The sequence below is a fragment of the Bos indicus genome, chromosome 13 (assembly GCF_029378745.1).
Source record: "Bos indicus isolate NIAB-ARS_2022 breed Sahiwal x Tharparkar chromosome 13, NIAB-ARS_B.indTharparkar_mat_pri_1.0, whole genome shotgun sequence".
NCBI classification, from domain to species: Eukaryota; Metazoa; Chordata; class Mammalia; order Artiodactyla; family Bovidae; genus Bos; species Bos indicus.
In genome coordinates, this window is record NC_091772.1 from 63705997 (window position 1) to 63723245 (window position 17249).

Genomic DNA, 17249 nt, shown 5'->3' on the forward strand with positions numbered 1-17249 from the left:
TCTAGCTGGAGATTCCCACATGCGGGGGTTAGGTCTCAAATATCCCAAAGGCCTTCCATGCAGTCCATGACCCTTTAATAGGCTCTAGTTACTTTTCCAGGTGGGTTCTTGTTTCCCTGACTTCTGGGACCACAATAGGGGTTCAGTAAATGACCATTTAGGTCCCACTCCCCTTCCTATGATTTGAGTCCTGATGAGGCCACTTGTAATTGTGGACTTTAGGAAAGACACGTAACCTCTGTAAGTCTTCATTCTCATCTATAAAATTAGAATATTACTAAGCTCTTTGTGAGGACAGTGAAAATAAACTACAAAACACCTAATGGCAGGTGCTCAATAAATAACAGTCCCCGACAGAGTACTGGAGCAATCCTAAGTGGAAACGAGGAGAAAAAGAAAGTATAAATTGGAACAGAAGAAATAAATACCGAGATTACAATAAATATAAATAGGCAAAACTCACCTATTAAATGAGTCTTAGTGTTACTGCTACTGCTAAGTCACTTCAGTCGTGTCCGACTCTGTGTGACCCCATAGACAGCAGACCACCAAGCTCCCCTATCGCTGGGATTCTCCAGGCAAGAGTACTGGAGTGGGTTGCCATTTCCTTCTCCAATGCATGAAAGTGAAAAGTGAAAGGGAAGTCACTCAGTCGTATCCGACTCTTAGCAACCCCATGGACTGCAGCCCAACAGGCTCCTCCATCCATGGGATTTTCCAGGCAAGAGTACTGGAGTGGGGTGCCATCGCCTTCTCCAAATGAGTTTTAGGTTGGGTAAAAAAAGCAGGCTGTTTGCAAAAGACACACCCAAAGATATAAGAGTTCTCTCATTCTTTCAGCCCAAGGGTTTGCCTGCAGCTCTTATCACCCCACACTGCAACAAGCCGTCTATTACAGCACATCATACCCCTTGGCTCACACCACACATTGTTGGCAATGGATTTTCTATAAAATAAAGGCTCAAAATTATTTTAGGCACCCAAATTTTTATTAACCCACCTTCTCGCTCTCTTTTAACATTATAAACCAAATTAACCTCTTTTTGGCCCAGAGCTATGCTGGGAACCATCAATGTGCTTTTAGGTTTCTCTGGCCCCTCTTAACCGCTGGCTGTCATTCCTCTTGTCTTTTCTTGCTTAACAATATATTCCAACCCCTGTAAAATAGGGACTAAAAGTACCAACCTCATTGTTCTGAGGTTTAAGAGAATGCTAAGCACTAACCCAGGCTCTCCGGAGCATTCAAACACCCACAGTTCCCTCACACCCTTTGACAGAGATCCTTCTCATCTGTCATGGGCTGAGGAACCAATGAACCTGTAAACCAAGAACATGAGTCTAAAGTCCACAGGCCAAGTGAAGGCCTGGATGGTAAAGTGCATGGGCTTTCTGACCACCACTGCCAACTTCCAGCCTAAGGAAGGACTGAGTGAGCAGTTGCTGAACCCCTGAGCCCATGGTTCCCTGTGGGTAACCCCCATGCACCTCCATTATGGCCCGGGCTAGAGGGGACACTTCTCAATTCCCCCTGTCACACTTGGAACAGCATGAGGGATGCAGCAGAGGCCAAAGACTGAGTGGCGAGCCCCAGGGAGTCAATGGGGGACATTATCAGACCAATCTTAAAGGTGGTGCCATTTGCTCTTGGGGAGGAGAGGTGGGACCCAGCCAAGGACAGCAGCTGGAAGGCAAAGGGCAGGTCTGGTTCTCAGTAGCGGTAGTGATCAGGCTTGAACGGGCCTTCACGGGACACGCCCAGGTACTGGGCCTGCTTCTCAGTCAGCTTGGTCAGCTTCACATTCAGCTTGCCCAGGTGGGCTTCAGCCACTGCTTCATCCAGCTGGGGAGAAACACAGGAAAAGCTGGAATCAGTGCCATGCTCTGGGACCCCTAACCTCCATCTTCTCGCTGCCCAAAGAGGCGGGAACGGTTCTATTGTGACATCTGTCGAGTGTTAAGCGTATTACTTCATCCTGTCCTCACAGTGGATGTGTGTGGGTTTGGGCTGCTCAGCTCTTCTTCAAGGGGGAATCAAACTACACCTTCCCCTCCAGGCAGCCCTGGTGGGACCATCAATTACATCTCCTCCTTCACCCTCCATCGACCTAAGCAGCTAACCAAAATGCTTCCTGGAATTTATCAATGAACAGGACATACTTTCATGACAGGGGCTCTCAGGATTCCTAAACAGGGAGGCCATCGGTCTCCAATAGCAAGTCTATTTGACAAGTGAAGTGAATGCAGGGAGAACAAAAGGGCCAAGAAACAGACAAAGCAGAGCTCCGATGCCAATGAATCCCCGCATCCAATGTCTGAATCTGACACTCTGCCATTATAGAACCAACAGCATCCCTTTTCGGATTACACTGGTTGTGGTTGTTTTAATGTACTTCCTGAGCAGTGGTGACCACAGCCGTCTTCCAAATATATCCTTAAAAATATGTCTATAAATTCATAAAACACCTTCCTCCTTCAAGAGGTGGAGCCTACGTCCTCACCCCTCAAGTGGCTCATTTCTAATGAACAGAATGAAGCAGAAATGATGATGCGTGACTTGAAAACTGGGAGCTAAAAGGTACTTCAGCTTCCTCCTTTGCGCTGTCCCCAGATTTGGGGGAAGCCAGCTGCCATCTCATGAGGAAACTTAAGCAGCTCTATGGAGACACTCATGTGGCAAGGAACCTCCCGCCCACGTAATGTGAAGTGGCTCTTCCAGCTCCAGTCAAGCCTTCAGATGACTGCAGCCCTGCCTGGGTGACTTCTTGACTCAAGTCCCATCCCACCATCCCATAATGGCACAACCCAGATCCCGGTGGCTTCCCTGGTAGCTCAGCTAGTAAAGAATCCACCTGCAATGTGGGAGACCCAGGTTTGATCCCTGGGTTGGGAAGTTTCCCTGGAGAAGGGAATGGCTACCCTCCAGTATTCTGGCCTGGAGAATTCCGTGGACTATAGAGTCCGTGGTGTCGCCAAGAGTCAGACACGACTGAGCGACTTTCACTTCACAGCCCAGACAGCTTTATGTTCCCAAGTGGTTTCACATTCACTGTTTCATTAGAGGCAAACATCCCTAAGGAGGAGGCCAGGGTTTATTTTTCTATTTAACAAATGAAGAAACTGGGGAGAGGCAGGCAAAGGCAGGAGCAGCGTCTAGCCCTAAGGCCACAGCCGTTCTAGAAGCAGAATGAAGGTCTCCAATGACCCGAGGACACAATGAATCCTCCCTTCGCTTGGCCTGGCCTGCACCCCACACTGGAGGGCACCCTACACCTGGAGGGCAGCGTGTCGTAATGGTTAACAACCCGGACAGACAGGGCTGATCTACTCTTGGTCCAGTATTTTACAGCTGTGGGGGCAAGTCACTCTCTGAACCTTAAGTTCCCTCATCTGTAGGCCGGATCTCTCATAGTTCTTACAAAGATCAGTGATATTCAAGAGGGCATGGTGCAGGCACCTTAATAAATGGGGGTGCTGCTCATGCTGTCATTATGGTTAACCAAGATACATAATCCCTTCCCCACACACTGCACGTGAGTGTGAAGCATGTCCCCAACCCATGCCATGGCAGCGATGGAGAAAGGAGAGAAGGATGGGGCCAGGTGCTGGGGTAGGAGGTGAGCTCTTTACCTTTTCACTTCCAACCCTGCTCTCATCTCAGAGGCCTGCGCCTTTTCTCACTACAGCCCTGTTTCCTCCAATTAAGATAAGGGTTCAAATGAGGCTTTTTAAACCCTCCAACAAGCATGGGGACCTGGCAGGCTGCACAGGACAGGACAGCCCCTTGAGGCCCTCACAGGTGAAACATCTGGTCAGACAAGACAGTACCTGAGGAAGCCTAAGGGGAGAGGAGTTGGCTGGCTCGGGGGACAGACACCCCGGCCTCTTCCTACTTCTCATTAGTTGGCAGAACCAGCTTCTCAAAGGGTGGGAGGAGAGATATGAAGTCTCCATCACAGCCTCACCAGTAGTCAAAGGTTGGAAGCAAGAAGTACTCTTACCACTTAGCTGAGAGGGACACTTGAGGCCCAATCAGGATAAGTAGCAAAACCAAATTTGCCCATGATGCTAAAGAGTCAGCACTAAGACACAGCATTCTGACCCCTGAGGGAGGGCAGCGCTTGGGGTGTTAGGATGAGCACTGCATTGGATGTCAGATGACCTCATTGTCATGGTTACCCTGACCTCACGCTCGCAGAATGTCAGGGGCCATGCTCAGCGTGTTAGCAGCATCACCCACTTCCAGGGCCACAATTGTGCAGCCTCTAGGCTGCATTTGGCTTACAAACAAGTCCAAGTTAACCCACCCAGCTATATTTAAAATTGAATATTTCACACAAAAATATTGATATCTGGCTTCCTCTGAAATGTCAGGAGCCTTGACCCAAAGGGCCCAGGTTGATAACAGGCAGCCAGCCCCTTCCACTGGGGCACATGTTCTTTGCTCAGTCCCCTCCAGCCCATTTATCCTTAGTGGACATGTGTGTTTGTGACCTGTGACCTAAGGAAGTCCTCACAATCCTTACAGAGGTACTATTACCTTCACGTTACAGAGAAGGAAATAGAGGCTCAGAAGTTAAGTAACCTGGTTACACAGGCTGATATTCAAACCTGGATGTGTCTCTCTCCAAAGCCCATGCTCTTCTCACCACCCAGCCCGGCTACTCAAGTTATTCCCTGCGTTGAGCCTCACTTTCCTCCTCTGTTAAATGGAGAGAATGACTTCTGCCCTGAGGGGGACGCTGTTAAGATCCTCAAGAGTGGAGGCAAGCACCGTATGAACTCAGGCAAGCCCTGCTTGGGGAGCCCGGGTCACGTGACCCTTGGCCAGGGGTGCAGGTAGGAACCCACCTTCTTGGGCAGGAAGTGGACTCCGACGGGGTACTTGTCTGGGTGGGTCCAGAGCTCGATCTGCGCCAGGACCTGGTTGGTGAAGGAGTTGCTCATCACAAAGCTAGGGTGGCCCATGGCACAGCCCAGGTTGACCAGCCGGCCCTCGGCCAGCAGGATGATGCGGCGTCCGTTCTTCAACAAGTAGCGATCCACCTGCAAGCGGGCAGAGCAGCGGTAAGGACTGGCAGGCGCTGCTCCCAGTGTCCACCCCATCCTCATCCCATCCTCCTGCCCAGCAGGCCTCCCTGTCTCCAGCAGTGCCCACAAAGGGCCTAGACTGCCCTAGAACAACCTCCAGCATAGGGACTGGGACACACAATGAATTATAAAAGCGACTATTTATTAAACAACTCTGAGCTGCAGACCTCATACATCTACTGTGAGAATTTAAAGAGCTCACATGTGCAAGCACTTAGTTTAAGTACTGCCTATTAGCTAATGGTACTGTTAATATTATCACTGGCACAGGCCCTGGGCTAAGAACACACATGTAACTGTGTGTATGTATACGATATATAAAAATTACATTTAATTCTACTAACAATCGTTTAAATTAGGTATTATCCCCATTTCACAGATAAAGAAACTGAGGTTTAAAGGGTTAAGTTCCTTGTCCAGAGCCAGACATTACAAAGTGGCTGTAATTTGAGCCTGGACAGTCTGAGGACAGATCCCAGGTTCTCAATCAGCATGCTTAGTAAAAAGCTAACTGTAGAATTTCCCTAGTGGTCCAGTAGGTAAGAATCTGCCTGTCAATGCAGGGTACCCGGGTTTGATCCCTGGTCCAGGAAGATCCCACATGCCTCAGAGCAACTAAGCCTGTGTGCCACAACTACTGAGCCTGCGCTCGAGAGGCAGTGTTCCGCAAGAGAAGCCGCCACAATGAGAAGCCTGTGTACTGCTGCACGGTGCTACCTGCAGAAGCGAAGACCCAGAGTAGCCAAAAATAAAATCCATCAGTAAGACAGATGCGGTGGTACTCAACCTCGGCTGCACCTCAGAATCCTCCAGGGAGCTTTAAAAAAGGAGGACCCTTGGCCTCCCTCCAAGATTCCAGTTTAGCAGCCTGAAACCTCTTCCTCCCATCCCACTGCCCAGGTCACCAGAGCCTCGTCATCTGTCCTCCTTGGCGGCCACCCCACAGGCACACCCCCCTAGGCGCTCCATCTGCCGAGCCTGCTGGCAGGGCTGGGGCTCCTCACCTGGGGTTTGATGTTCACCTTCTCCACAGCGTTCTCGTTCAGCCACTTGACATCGATCTCCACGTCAAAGTGCCCAATGTTACACACAATGGCATCATCCTTCATCTGTTCAAAGTGCCTGTGGGGGAGCCTCAGTCCGTGAGAGAGGGTCAGCGACCAAGGGCAGCCCCATGCCTGCCCCCTCCTTCACTCCCTAGGACCCCCACACCACACCGGCACCTACTGGCCAAGAATGATGTCAGTACAGCCCGTGGTGGTGACAAAGATGTTGCCCTCCTGACAGGCCTCATCCATGGTGGTCACCTCGTAGCCTGTGTAGAGACAGCCCCCATGGGTCAGCCAGCGTGGCCATGCCCCTCCTCTGGCCCCAGCGGCTGACGGCCAACCCCCGCTCTATCATACCCTCCATGGCAGCTTGAAGTGCGTTGATGGGGTCAATCTCCGTGATGATGACGCGGGCCCCAAATCCCCTCAGGGCCTGGGCACAGCCCTTGCCCACGTCGCCATAGCCTGCAACCACCGCCACCTTGCCCGCAATCATGACATCTGTGGCCCGCTTGATGCCATCTATGAGGGACTCCCGGCAGCCATAGAGGTTGTCAAACTTGCTCTGAGAGGAGAGGGGGTAAGGCAGGGATGGGGGCAGGCAAAGCCCTGGGGCCTCAGACCCACTCTCAGCATCTCAGCCTGCTGGGCCTTGGGCTGATCACCTCCTGGGACTTCTCCCCACCAGCTAGTGTGTTCACGTGCCCCTTGCCCCTGCTCAGCCCCATGACTTTCTCCCCAATCTTTCTCAGCCAGTCCAGAAGGCTTCCTGAGGATCAACTATGAGACCACCCAAAGAATCTGCTTCACTTCAAACCTCCCAATGCCTAGCTCTGAGGATCACTGCGTAATCCTTTGTCTCTTTAATACACTCATCACTCTGTCTACAACCCCTTTCCCCACCAAGTGAGGGCTAAATTCCTCACGGCAGCCTCCCTGGGGGCCTTCTTCAGGGCCTACTCCTGAGCTGCTCTGGAAACCAACAGCAGAAGCCATTGCTGCTCCCCAGGCTCACCTTGGTGACAGAGTCATTGACATTGATGGCCGGCACCTTCAGGATCCCTTTGGCCATCATCTTGTACAGGTTGTGGACCCCCGTTGTGGTCTCTTCAGAGATGCCTCGGATGCCTGAACAAGAGGGGAGGGGACAGATTTCAGGCCAGGAAGGAGTGGCCTCTGGGATGGGACTCTAAGAGCCTAAGAGAGCCCACAACTGAACTCACCTGAATGCCTCACCTTTGCCTTCTAAAGATGCTCCTCTTTCTGGGTTCCCATCTCTGGAACCTATACCACAGTCCACCTAATCACCCGGGCCAGCACGAGGGAGGAGTCGCCACCTTCACTAGGCCTCATGATTCTACCTCCCAACAACTCACAGACTCTTCGTCCCCACTGCCCACATCCCTGCCACAACGCGTCCTCTACATAGCAGCCACACTTAACATGTATATTTTCAGAGACGTCTTTCAGTACCATCCAATTACTTCCCTTTGCTCTCAGCATCAAGCCCAGCTCTCTCGCTGAGTTTATTATAAAGTCTTTACACATCTGATCTTCACTAAGGCTCCAGTGAAGGAAGTTCCCATGCTGGCTAACTTTCTGTTTCCTGAAAGGTCATCCTTTCCTACCTCAGGGCCTTGGCACTCACTATAACATTCCCTACTTCCCTCCCCACCCTGCTTTTAACAAAGCTTCCCAGCTGTTCTCAGCTCTAGCCTTATGCTCGCCCTTGGGCCATCATCTCAGCCAGCCTTCCCCCAGCTGCCCCAGCCCAGAAGATGGGCCCCAGCACACTTACAGGAGCCTGCGGATATCCCATCTTCCACAAAATCTGCTGCTTGAGGCACCAGGAGTCCTGCCAGGCCTGCCGCTCTCATGTGGACAAGCAAGAGCCATTTAAACCACCAGCACCCAGCCCACCGACCTGCCCTACTCACCTGACAGGAGCTGCGGATACTTGGTGTGGATGAGGTTGGTGAGGTCACCACCGTCGTCCAGAATCATGTTGAGGGGCCCGTCCTTGAAGTACAGCGTCTGTTCAATGCACCACAGGTACTCCTCATCCGTTTCACCCTTCCAGGCGTACACTGGAGAGTGAGTGGCATGTCAGGGCTGGCCCTCCACAATGGCACCTGCTCCAGGGACCCACCTAGGTAGACTCAAGACTATCTTCTTCCTAATTTCCATCCCCAACCACCTCCAGCCTCTCTGAGGACTCAGCAGTGCTAAGGACACAACTTGGAGCCAGAGGTATCAGAGTGTGAATCCTGGTTCTGCACTGACCAGCTGTGTGACTTTCGGCAAATCACTTCACCTCTGAGTCTCACTTTCATTGTCGATGGTAGTATAGATTAAGTGAGACGGGAGCCAAACACAGACCCCCTATATATAAGTATCTGGAAAGAATTCTTTCCTTTCTCACTCTTTCTTTTCCTACCCTCGTCTGTCTGGGCCCCCAGCTCACAGTGACCAGGGTTCCTACCCACTGTGCCTCCTGCTGGGAGGGAGGTGTGACGGGAGGAGGGACACATTAGGTGGACTCAAGAGACAAGCTCCAGGGTCCATTCTGCACTGAAAGGACCTGATGGGCCCACAGTCTCTGTAATACGTTATCCTAGGCGACGTCTGGCCAGCATCTACTAACAGCAGCTACCGTGTATGGAGCACTTTCTCTGTGTCAGGCAATACTCTAACTGCTTCTTGCCCCCATCTCATCTGTCCTCACAGAAACCCTGTGAGGCTGGCATTACCATCATCATCGCCTACAGATGCCCAGAGAAGCAGCTGAGATGTGCCCAGGTCACTCATCATGACACTCTGCTGTTGCTGTTTTTGGCCGCACAGCATGTGGGATCCTAGTTCCCCAACCAGGGATCAAATCCATGCCCCCTGCACCAGAAGCCCCGAGTCTTAACCACTGGGCCACCAGAGAAGTCCCAGCATGGCACTGCTGAGCAAGCAACAGAGTCCCGTGCTCCTGACTGCCAGCTCAGGCTCCTCCCATCATGTGGTACAACTGCGACACAGGTGCGGGGCTCCCAGGAACCTCCTGTGAGCAAAGGACACCTGCCAAGCAAGGCCAGCTTCCCCTCCCTCAAACTGGGGCAGATAATGGTCTTGAAAACAAGGCCTTTCCAGAAAGCGGCCATGGAGTCCAAACTAGGCTGAGGAGCTGGGGACACGCCGACCCTTGGTCAGTCGATGGAGAGGTCTTCCCCAACTCTTTACCTTCCCCCCGCAGCTGGTTAGAAGGAACTGTGAATGAATGTCCTATTTTATCATCGTCAGACCGAACCACTTCCCTCCCCAAGCCCAAGCAGACTTGTTTCTGTTTCTCCAGCAGCCTGTGAGAAAGTCCTTCCTCTGTGGTTGTGGTCCTTCCCCAGTACCTAGACCATCAGATACTATGCAGTGGATCTCTGGGACTCTTTTTCTGTCCAGTACCCCTCCCTGATTCTTTTTAAGGAACTTCTTTTTTTAAGGAACTTTTTAAGGAACATCCTCTTTTTAAGGAACTTCCCCCTCTTCAACACCATGTGATTCCCAATCACTGACTTGAATAGGGCAAGTAAGTGCCTTCAGTAGGATCTGAGATGACAGCTGGACAAAACGGCTCTTTCCGATGGGCCTCTAGGCGAGGATTCTGTGGCCATGACTCTTCCCTACTGTAGGGAGGTCTGCAGCAGTAAAAGTGAAGTGATGCAAACAGAGAAAATCAGAGCCCCTTCCTGTATTCCTGTATCCCCCAGCAAGGACTCACCTGGAATGCCAGCCTTGGCAATGGCAGCTGCTGCATGGTCCTGGGTGGAGAAGATATTGCAGCTGGACCACCGCACCTGAAAGAGCCAGCAAGACAGGGCTGGTCACAGCCAGGTCAGAAGACCAGGGTCACTAGGCAGGGCTAAGAAAAGGCCCTGAATCTAGGGATGAGAGGCCTGGGATCTACACCCAACTGGCTCTGCAACCATAGGCTGGGGACCCTGGTGAGTGGATGGGAGCCAGAGCAGTGACAAGGCCTAACATATGTGAAAACAAGGCTCTGCCATATGGAGGGGGAAGGGCTCCACAAGGAAGCAAGGAGACAAGTGAAGAAGCTGTTGTTAGCGTTAAAACAAGATATGCAACTATAGCAGTGGAGGGGATAAGTATTATTCTGAAGGATTTGTTGGGAGGGTTAGTTTGTTGGAGTAAGAGACAAAAAGAAGAGTCAGGGATGACCCCAGATTCTTGAACAGACAGAACTGTAAGGCAGAAGCCTGTAATTGCTTACATGGGGAAGACACCAAGAAGTGTAGGAAATCATGAGTTTGTTTAGACATGTTGAGGTTGCAATGTCAATCAATCAGATCTCCAAGTGGAGATGGTACATCAGTTGCTGGATATGATGTACTATATCATATAAATATTATGTTATGACATAACCACATAAACAATATTTAAAACCATAAAATCAGACCACTTAAGAGAGGGAGTGTAGAAAAGAAAGAGGTAGGCCAAGGACTGACCCTGTTGGACTCACTAGTTGTTGCTGGCTGCCCCGCACCACCACCAACCCCGCCCCCCATAAAACATCGTCAGAGAACTTGGAGGAGCTGCAATCATTGGTACACATGACCCAGGCTGAACCAATCAGAGAGCACCATCTTTCCAGCAGCCATGATTGGCCAAGGGCAGGCACGTGACCCCACGAGGGCCTATAGGAGCCAGACCCTTAGATGATTCGGTAGGGCTCTGGGCTTGAGTCTTTCCTGCTAGAGCTTCCCCAGTCAGGAGAATGTGAATTGAGGGTGACCAGACGCCATTTCCCAGTAAGAGCAAATCAGCAGAACAGTCACCACAAATGGTAGTGAGGGGCGCCCGTGACAAGGCTGGAGCTGGAACCCCTGCTGGGCCTGAGGGGACACAAGACTATAGAGTTCCCGGCTCTGCAAGAACTGCTGCTTCAGGCCTCACCTCAGCACCCAGGGCAACGAGGGTCTCAATGAGGACGGCGGTCTCCACGGTCATGTGCAGGCAGCCAGCAATGCGAGCGCCCTTCAGAGGCTTGGAGGCCGAGTACATTTCTCGCATGTGCATCAGGCCCGGCATCTCATTCTCTGCCAGGTCCAGGGCCTTGCGTCCCCAAGCGGCCAGGCTGATGTCAGCTGCAGGGGCAGGATGGACGGAAGTTCATGAGCTACCTCATCCCATCAACCATGAAGCAAGCACCCACCACTCCGCACTCATCCCCTGTGGACTCCAAACACTAGGCTGGCTGCAATCTCACTGATTGAAGGATTTCCTGGAGCAGGGCAGTCAAAAGGTCCCTGCCTAATCGCAGCCTACGCATAGCCTTGTGGGAGAACATTTAATTAAAAAATCCCACAGGAACATAAGGACTTCTCTGGTGACTCAGATGGTAAAGAATCTGCCTGCAATGCCGGAGACCCAGGTTCAATCCCTGTGTTGGGAAGATCCTCTGGAGAAGGGAATGGCAATCCACTCCAGTATTCTTGCCTGGAGAATCCCATGGATAGAGGAGCCTGGCTGGCTACAGTCCATGGTGTGGCAAAGAGTCGGACACAACTGAGTGACTAAGACAAACACACAGAGGAATATGATTACAACACAGGTAAATGCTCCCTTGAAAAATAAATAGCTGTCAGCCTATACATGCCTCTTACTACCCTTTCTGTTTGCCACCTGAAATTCCCTAAAGATTTTAGCTCCTGGTTCTCCATCTTCCTAATCACCACTCTTGGTGACTTCAACATTCCTAAGTGATACAACCTAACACCGTGGACTCAGCACCATTCTTTGATCTCCTTGTAGATAGAGAAATATTTCTCCACCCCTGTCATTTCTTCCCACCTGGAGGGAACTCATCTGTGTAACTAACAGCTCTTGGCCTCTCTCTGCCCCAGGGGAGGTGAAGCAACCTGTTTAATTAGTAAACTTAGAAGGAAAAAATGGGGCATGCACAGTTCAGGTCTCCCCTCTTTTGCAAGCAAGCAACAACCAACCTGCCTGCGGGGAGCGCATTCTTCCAGAGAGATCTACCCAAACCCACCTTGCCTGTAACTGGCGGGTTAACTGCTCAATTTGGGCGTTTGGTTAGCATGATCATTGGACTTTGACACTAGTCTACATCTTCGGGCTTCAATGGATGCTATTAGTTATCCCTTGATACCTACAGGGGATTGGTTCTGGGAACTTCTATGGATGCCAAAATTCTCAGATGCTCAATTGCCTTATATAAAATGGCATGGAGGTTCAGTCACTAAGTCGTGTCCAACTCTTGCTACCCCATGGACTGTAGCCCACTAGGCTCCTCTGTCCATGGGATTTCCCAGGCAAGAATACTAGAGTAAGTTGGCACTGCCTTCTCCAGAGGATCTTCCCATCCCAGGGGTTGAACCCACATCTCCTGCATTGGCAGGCGGATTCTTTACTGCTGAGCCACCAGGGAATCCTATATGCTCCATTAGATTACTCAGTATCCCATATCCTCTTACCTCTTTGACGACTTCACTACTCCACTGAAACTGCTCTTCTTAAGGTCTCCGTAAGGCCCCATAGCCATTGGTCAATTATGTTTACGTTTCTCCCTGCAGCACCAACAGCACTAAGTAGTATCTTTTTCTGAATCCCTTTCTTTCTGTGGTTTCCCTTCCACTTTCCTGGCTCCTCTTCCTGTAACAGACTCCCAAAGTTTGGAGGTTCTCACGGCTCTGTCATCTCCCTCCTCTCCTACGAGATGAGCTCATCCCGCTTTATGGCTTGAAATACCTTTTCTACAGCAGTGTCTGCCACCTGTTCATCTCCAGCCCAGACTTCTCCCCTGAACCTGAGACTCATAATTCAACTGCCTACTCAGCATCTTGGTTGTCCATCTAGATAATGTGTCAAGTTTGAGCCCTCATGACTCCTTTTTCTCACCCCCAAACTTGTTACTCCCCCAGTATCCTCATTTTAGGAAATGAAACCACCATTCAACCAGCTGCTCTAGCCAAAAACTTATGGTTTCTTGATTCCTCTTTTCCCCTCTCACCCTCTTCCAACCCATCAGCACTGTTGTCTCAACATCCCAAATATGAGCAATCCAACAGCATCTCACCACCCTGGATCACTGAAGCAGCCTCCTCACTGGTCTCTCTGCTGTTCTCCCCATGTTAGGGAAATGAAGATGGAGGTCGTCTTGTTCAGGCTTCAGAAGCAGGAGAGTAGCCCTCTGACTGACTTCTGACCCTGCATGGACTATGTGCCTGCTTTGGTTACCGGCAAGTCAAGCCACACCTTAGGTTAAGAGAGGGAGTGGGTCTTGGAATTTCCTGAGCCCCTGGACGCCCGGCCAAACCCCTACGCTGACCCCCAGACCCTTGTTTCACAAAAGGAAACAAACAGCATTGTAAAAGGGAAAACAAGAGCTGCATTTTTGTGTGCAAACTGACAATATCAGCTTGCAGCCTGGGATTACAGGCAGGAGCCCCCAAAACTGCAATCTGAAGTCTCACCCGTGGGGTGGACCACTGCCCGGGACCCTTTTCCCAATTGAGACTCCAAATTGCTGGTACTCGGGATGTCCCAGCACTGTTCAAGTTTGGATGTAGGTTGTCAGCCCAATTTGGTGATGTATATGCTATTACCCCTCTCTATCATTTCTATTTCTTTGCTTTTAACAACTAATTGTTTGTGTATTAACAAGTGGATTTTTTTGTTAATGAATCCTTTGAACCTAAAATGAAAGTAAAACACCCCAAAGGCGAGGTCTTCAAGTGGCTACTTGGGATGCTGCCTGATTCAAGAATTACCTAATAAGAGTTAGATCTTTAAAAAACAAACAATACCCCACAAAAGTCAGAGAAACAAACTTTTAAATTTTTAAATGTATCACCTCCATTCTTCTGCTAAAGTGAAAAAGCCAGCCAGCCTCCAATGGCTTCCCCTAACCGACTCTTCACATGGCCACAGTGCCGTGCCCAGGTGTCTGCTCACCCTTCTTGCCCACCTCACCACCCTTTTCTCCGCCTCACTAGTTGCTCAACCATGGGAACCTCCTTACTGTCTTCATATTCCCGCCTCAGGGCTTTAACCCAAGCAGCTCTCTCAGCCTGGAAGGCTCCTCCCATCACCTGATACAGTACCTGGCACACAGTAGGTGCTTAGAAAAGAAGGAAGAACTTGGTATACTGCTGCTGGAGGAACTGAGAGCATGCCAGGGTGACTCTAGTAGAGGGAGTAAGATGATGAGTCAGGATTTTATTCCTGTAGAGTTTTAAGGGGAGTCCCATGACCAGACTTGTCTTTTGAGAAGGCTTCTTTGGTTGCTGCAAGTATCTACGAAGCAAGAGACTCACGGAGACCTGTGAGGAGGGAGCCCAGGACTGGGGTGGTGGCTGTGGAGACAGAGAAGTGGGCAGGTCTCCTCACTTAGAAAACAGATTGTATCTCTAGTACTCAGCTGGGTTGGGCACAGAGTAGGGGTTGGCCATGTTTACTGACCATCCTTGTTGTTAAGACTGAATGAGAGAAGGTCCACGAAAGGGGCAGGCAGTAGATGGGTCACCAAAAAAAAAAAATCTGAACCTAGTCCAACTCCCAATATTTACAATGAGGAAAGGCTCAGAGAAATGTTTGCCGCGGGTCTGACAGCCAGTCAAGAGTAGGGGTGGGACTGGTGGCCAGGCAGAGCTGGTACAGCCAGAGGCTCCTGGGAGGGGCCCAGTAGTGGACAACAGTTCCTGTCCTATCCTAAGCTGCACCTCCTCTGCCACCCCCTGTCCCTCTAGCGAAAAGAACTCTTTCACTGCCCTCGGGATACAGCTGTGCCAGCCCTGGTGTTTTCATGGGTCCCTCAACTCCAAGAGCACAGGAGGGTCTGGCACTCTAAGCTCTGGGGTTTTTGGTGCCCAGGGGAGCTGAGGACTTGCAGAGGCTGCAGTAACACCTGTCCTAGGACAAGCCAAGAACATGAGCAAAACCCTGAGTGTTTCTTCATCTGCGAAGTGGGAATAATCCTAACCTTCCTTGAGCCCAAGGATTAAAGATACCATATGGGCAATGTCTGGCACAGCACGCCCTCCCTGATGGAGGCTTCCTTTCAACCCTACTTAGCCAAGTTCCTCCACTTCCGAATGTAGCCTTATCTCCTCCCACACAATGCAAAGCCCTCAACCCTTAACCCACCCATCTCTCCATAGTAATAACAAGCCTCTTTTCCAGCTCAGCCACTGGACCTTGCTTAATCTTTCTGGGCTTCAGTTTCATCCACACAACAGGGACAATAACCTACTCTGGCCCGCTGCTTGATAAACTACTATTGGTAAGTTACTATTTTCCAGAGAGTTTTTGGAAGTTTTTTCCTTTTACGGCTTCAGTTTCTTCCTCTGTATAATGGGATAAAGTCCACCCCTAAAGATCATTCTGTAAACAAATGCAAATCCCCAAATACATAAGAAGTGCTCCATAAATGTTGATGCTTTTCTCCAGGTTGAATGGTGTGCTGGATTTACTTTAAAAATTGCTAGCCAGACTAAACCGGTTTCTGCTGAAAGGTCATTAGGATTATTCCAAATGTGTTCACTTATACACAGTGGTGAAAAGATGAGCATGGCCTGGGTGCATCTATTCCACCACCTCCCAGTTATAAGTTTGGGCAAGTTACCTTTTTTTCCTGTGTCTCAGTAAATCCATAAAATGAGAAAGTAACAGTCCCTACCCTAAAAAGTCATTAGAATAAAATGAATTAATCTATAAGAAAGGTACAAGTGGTGCCCATGCCACAGTAAACGTTAACGATCAGTGTATCAGCTTCAATACATAGGACGGCAGGAAGGATTTTTCTAACCACTCCAAAAGTTCGAGATTCTATGTAGGACTGTTCTTGCTGGCCAAGCGAGTGACCCCAGAGGTTGAGTAACAAGCCAAAGGTCCCCGGTGAGTGGACTTGCCCGGCCTCGGGCTCAGTCTCCAGGCCCCTCCCCCACGCGCCCTTCGGGGCCCCAGTACCCTCGGCGTCCCCGTGGGAGGCTCAACGAGGGGTGGGCACTTGCCCGGGACCATCCAGTTGGCCAAGAAGCCGGTCCAGGCCCAGGAGGCAGGATCCAGGCTCCCTAGCGTTGGTCCTGGCAGGTGCCATTGGTCCCAGGCCATGGCCAGGTGCACGCTGCCCCCTGCCCCAGGCGACTCTGCGCGGAACACGCCGCCGCTCCGCAGTCCGTGCCGCTGCACCCTGCCTCGCGGGGCACGCCGGAACTTGTAGTTCGCGGCCGCACGCCAAGACATGCTAGCTGCGGCGGGGGAACTCCAACCCCCAGGCGGCCACGCGGGGCCAAGACCGCGCTGTGCCAGTGATTCAAGAGGGTCCTTCTGAGCGCCCCAGGTCGGCCCCGCGGCCGCCGCCCCAACAGGTCCCCAGCGGGTGGGGAGCGGATGCGGCTGGTTGCACGTCCTGTAACTCACCGACTTTGTAAGGCAGCTTGTCCGACATATTGGCAGCGTTTCCGCACGGACTAATGCACACAGGCGAAAGGGGCCGGGCCTAAGGCTGGGAAGAGGCGCGGGCTGGGCGGCGCCGGGTAGGGACCTGCGCCTGGCGCCGACGCCTTTAAATATCTCCCCCGTCTTGCATATTCATGAGTCCCGAGCGAGCTGAGCCGTCGGGGCGGGGTCCAACGCACAGGGGCGGGACCGGAATGGACTTTGGTTCCTGCTGAGAGCAGTTTTTATCCCAAGCGGTCCTTCCACCTCCCGCACTGGGTAGCAAAGGGATCTCGGAGAGAGGCCTAAGAACAAACTCCATGCTCTCCTTCGTTCAACCAGTGAAACCCATGTCATAACCGGGGGAAATTGAAATTCCAACCAGCTCTCTTTCCTGAACCTGTTTCTTCTGTAAACTGGGCAGTTGATACCTACAATACAGATTATAAGTAAAGCTGCAACATGTCAAGTTTCTAGCACATCGTAGGCCTTCCACCCTCCTGCCACTATCCTGAATTTAGTTAAATTTGCATACGTATTTATACTTTTACTGCTGCTGCTACTGCTGCTAAGTCGCTTCAGTCGTGTCCGACTCTGTGCGACCCCATAGATGGCAGCCCACCAGGCTCTGCCATCCCTGGGATTCTCTAGGCA

The 17249-nt window shown here is 51.1% G+C and overlaps 1 protein-coding gene across 1 annotated transcript; it reads right to left on the reverse strand.

The window, feature by feature from the left end:
- Positions 1–967: 967 nt before the first annotated feature.
- On the reverse strand, positions 968–16734 carry AHCY (adenosylhomocysteinase). Its single transcript, XM_070801528.1, has 10 exons — positions 16578–16734; positions 11091–11281; positions 9898–9973; positions 8075–8224; positions 7153–7265; positions 6495–6702; positions 6316–6403; positions 6093–6210; positions 4849–5043; positions 968–1840 (listed from the first exon to the last, which is right to left on the reverse strand). Exons 1-10 carry the CDS (start codon positions 16603–16605, stop codon positions 1709–1711), a joined length of 1299 nt encoding a protein of 432 aa, XP_070657629.1. The 5' UTR covers positions 16606–16734; the 3' UTR covers positions 968–1708.
- Between the last annotated feature and the right edge of the window lie 515 nt (positions 16735–17249).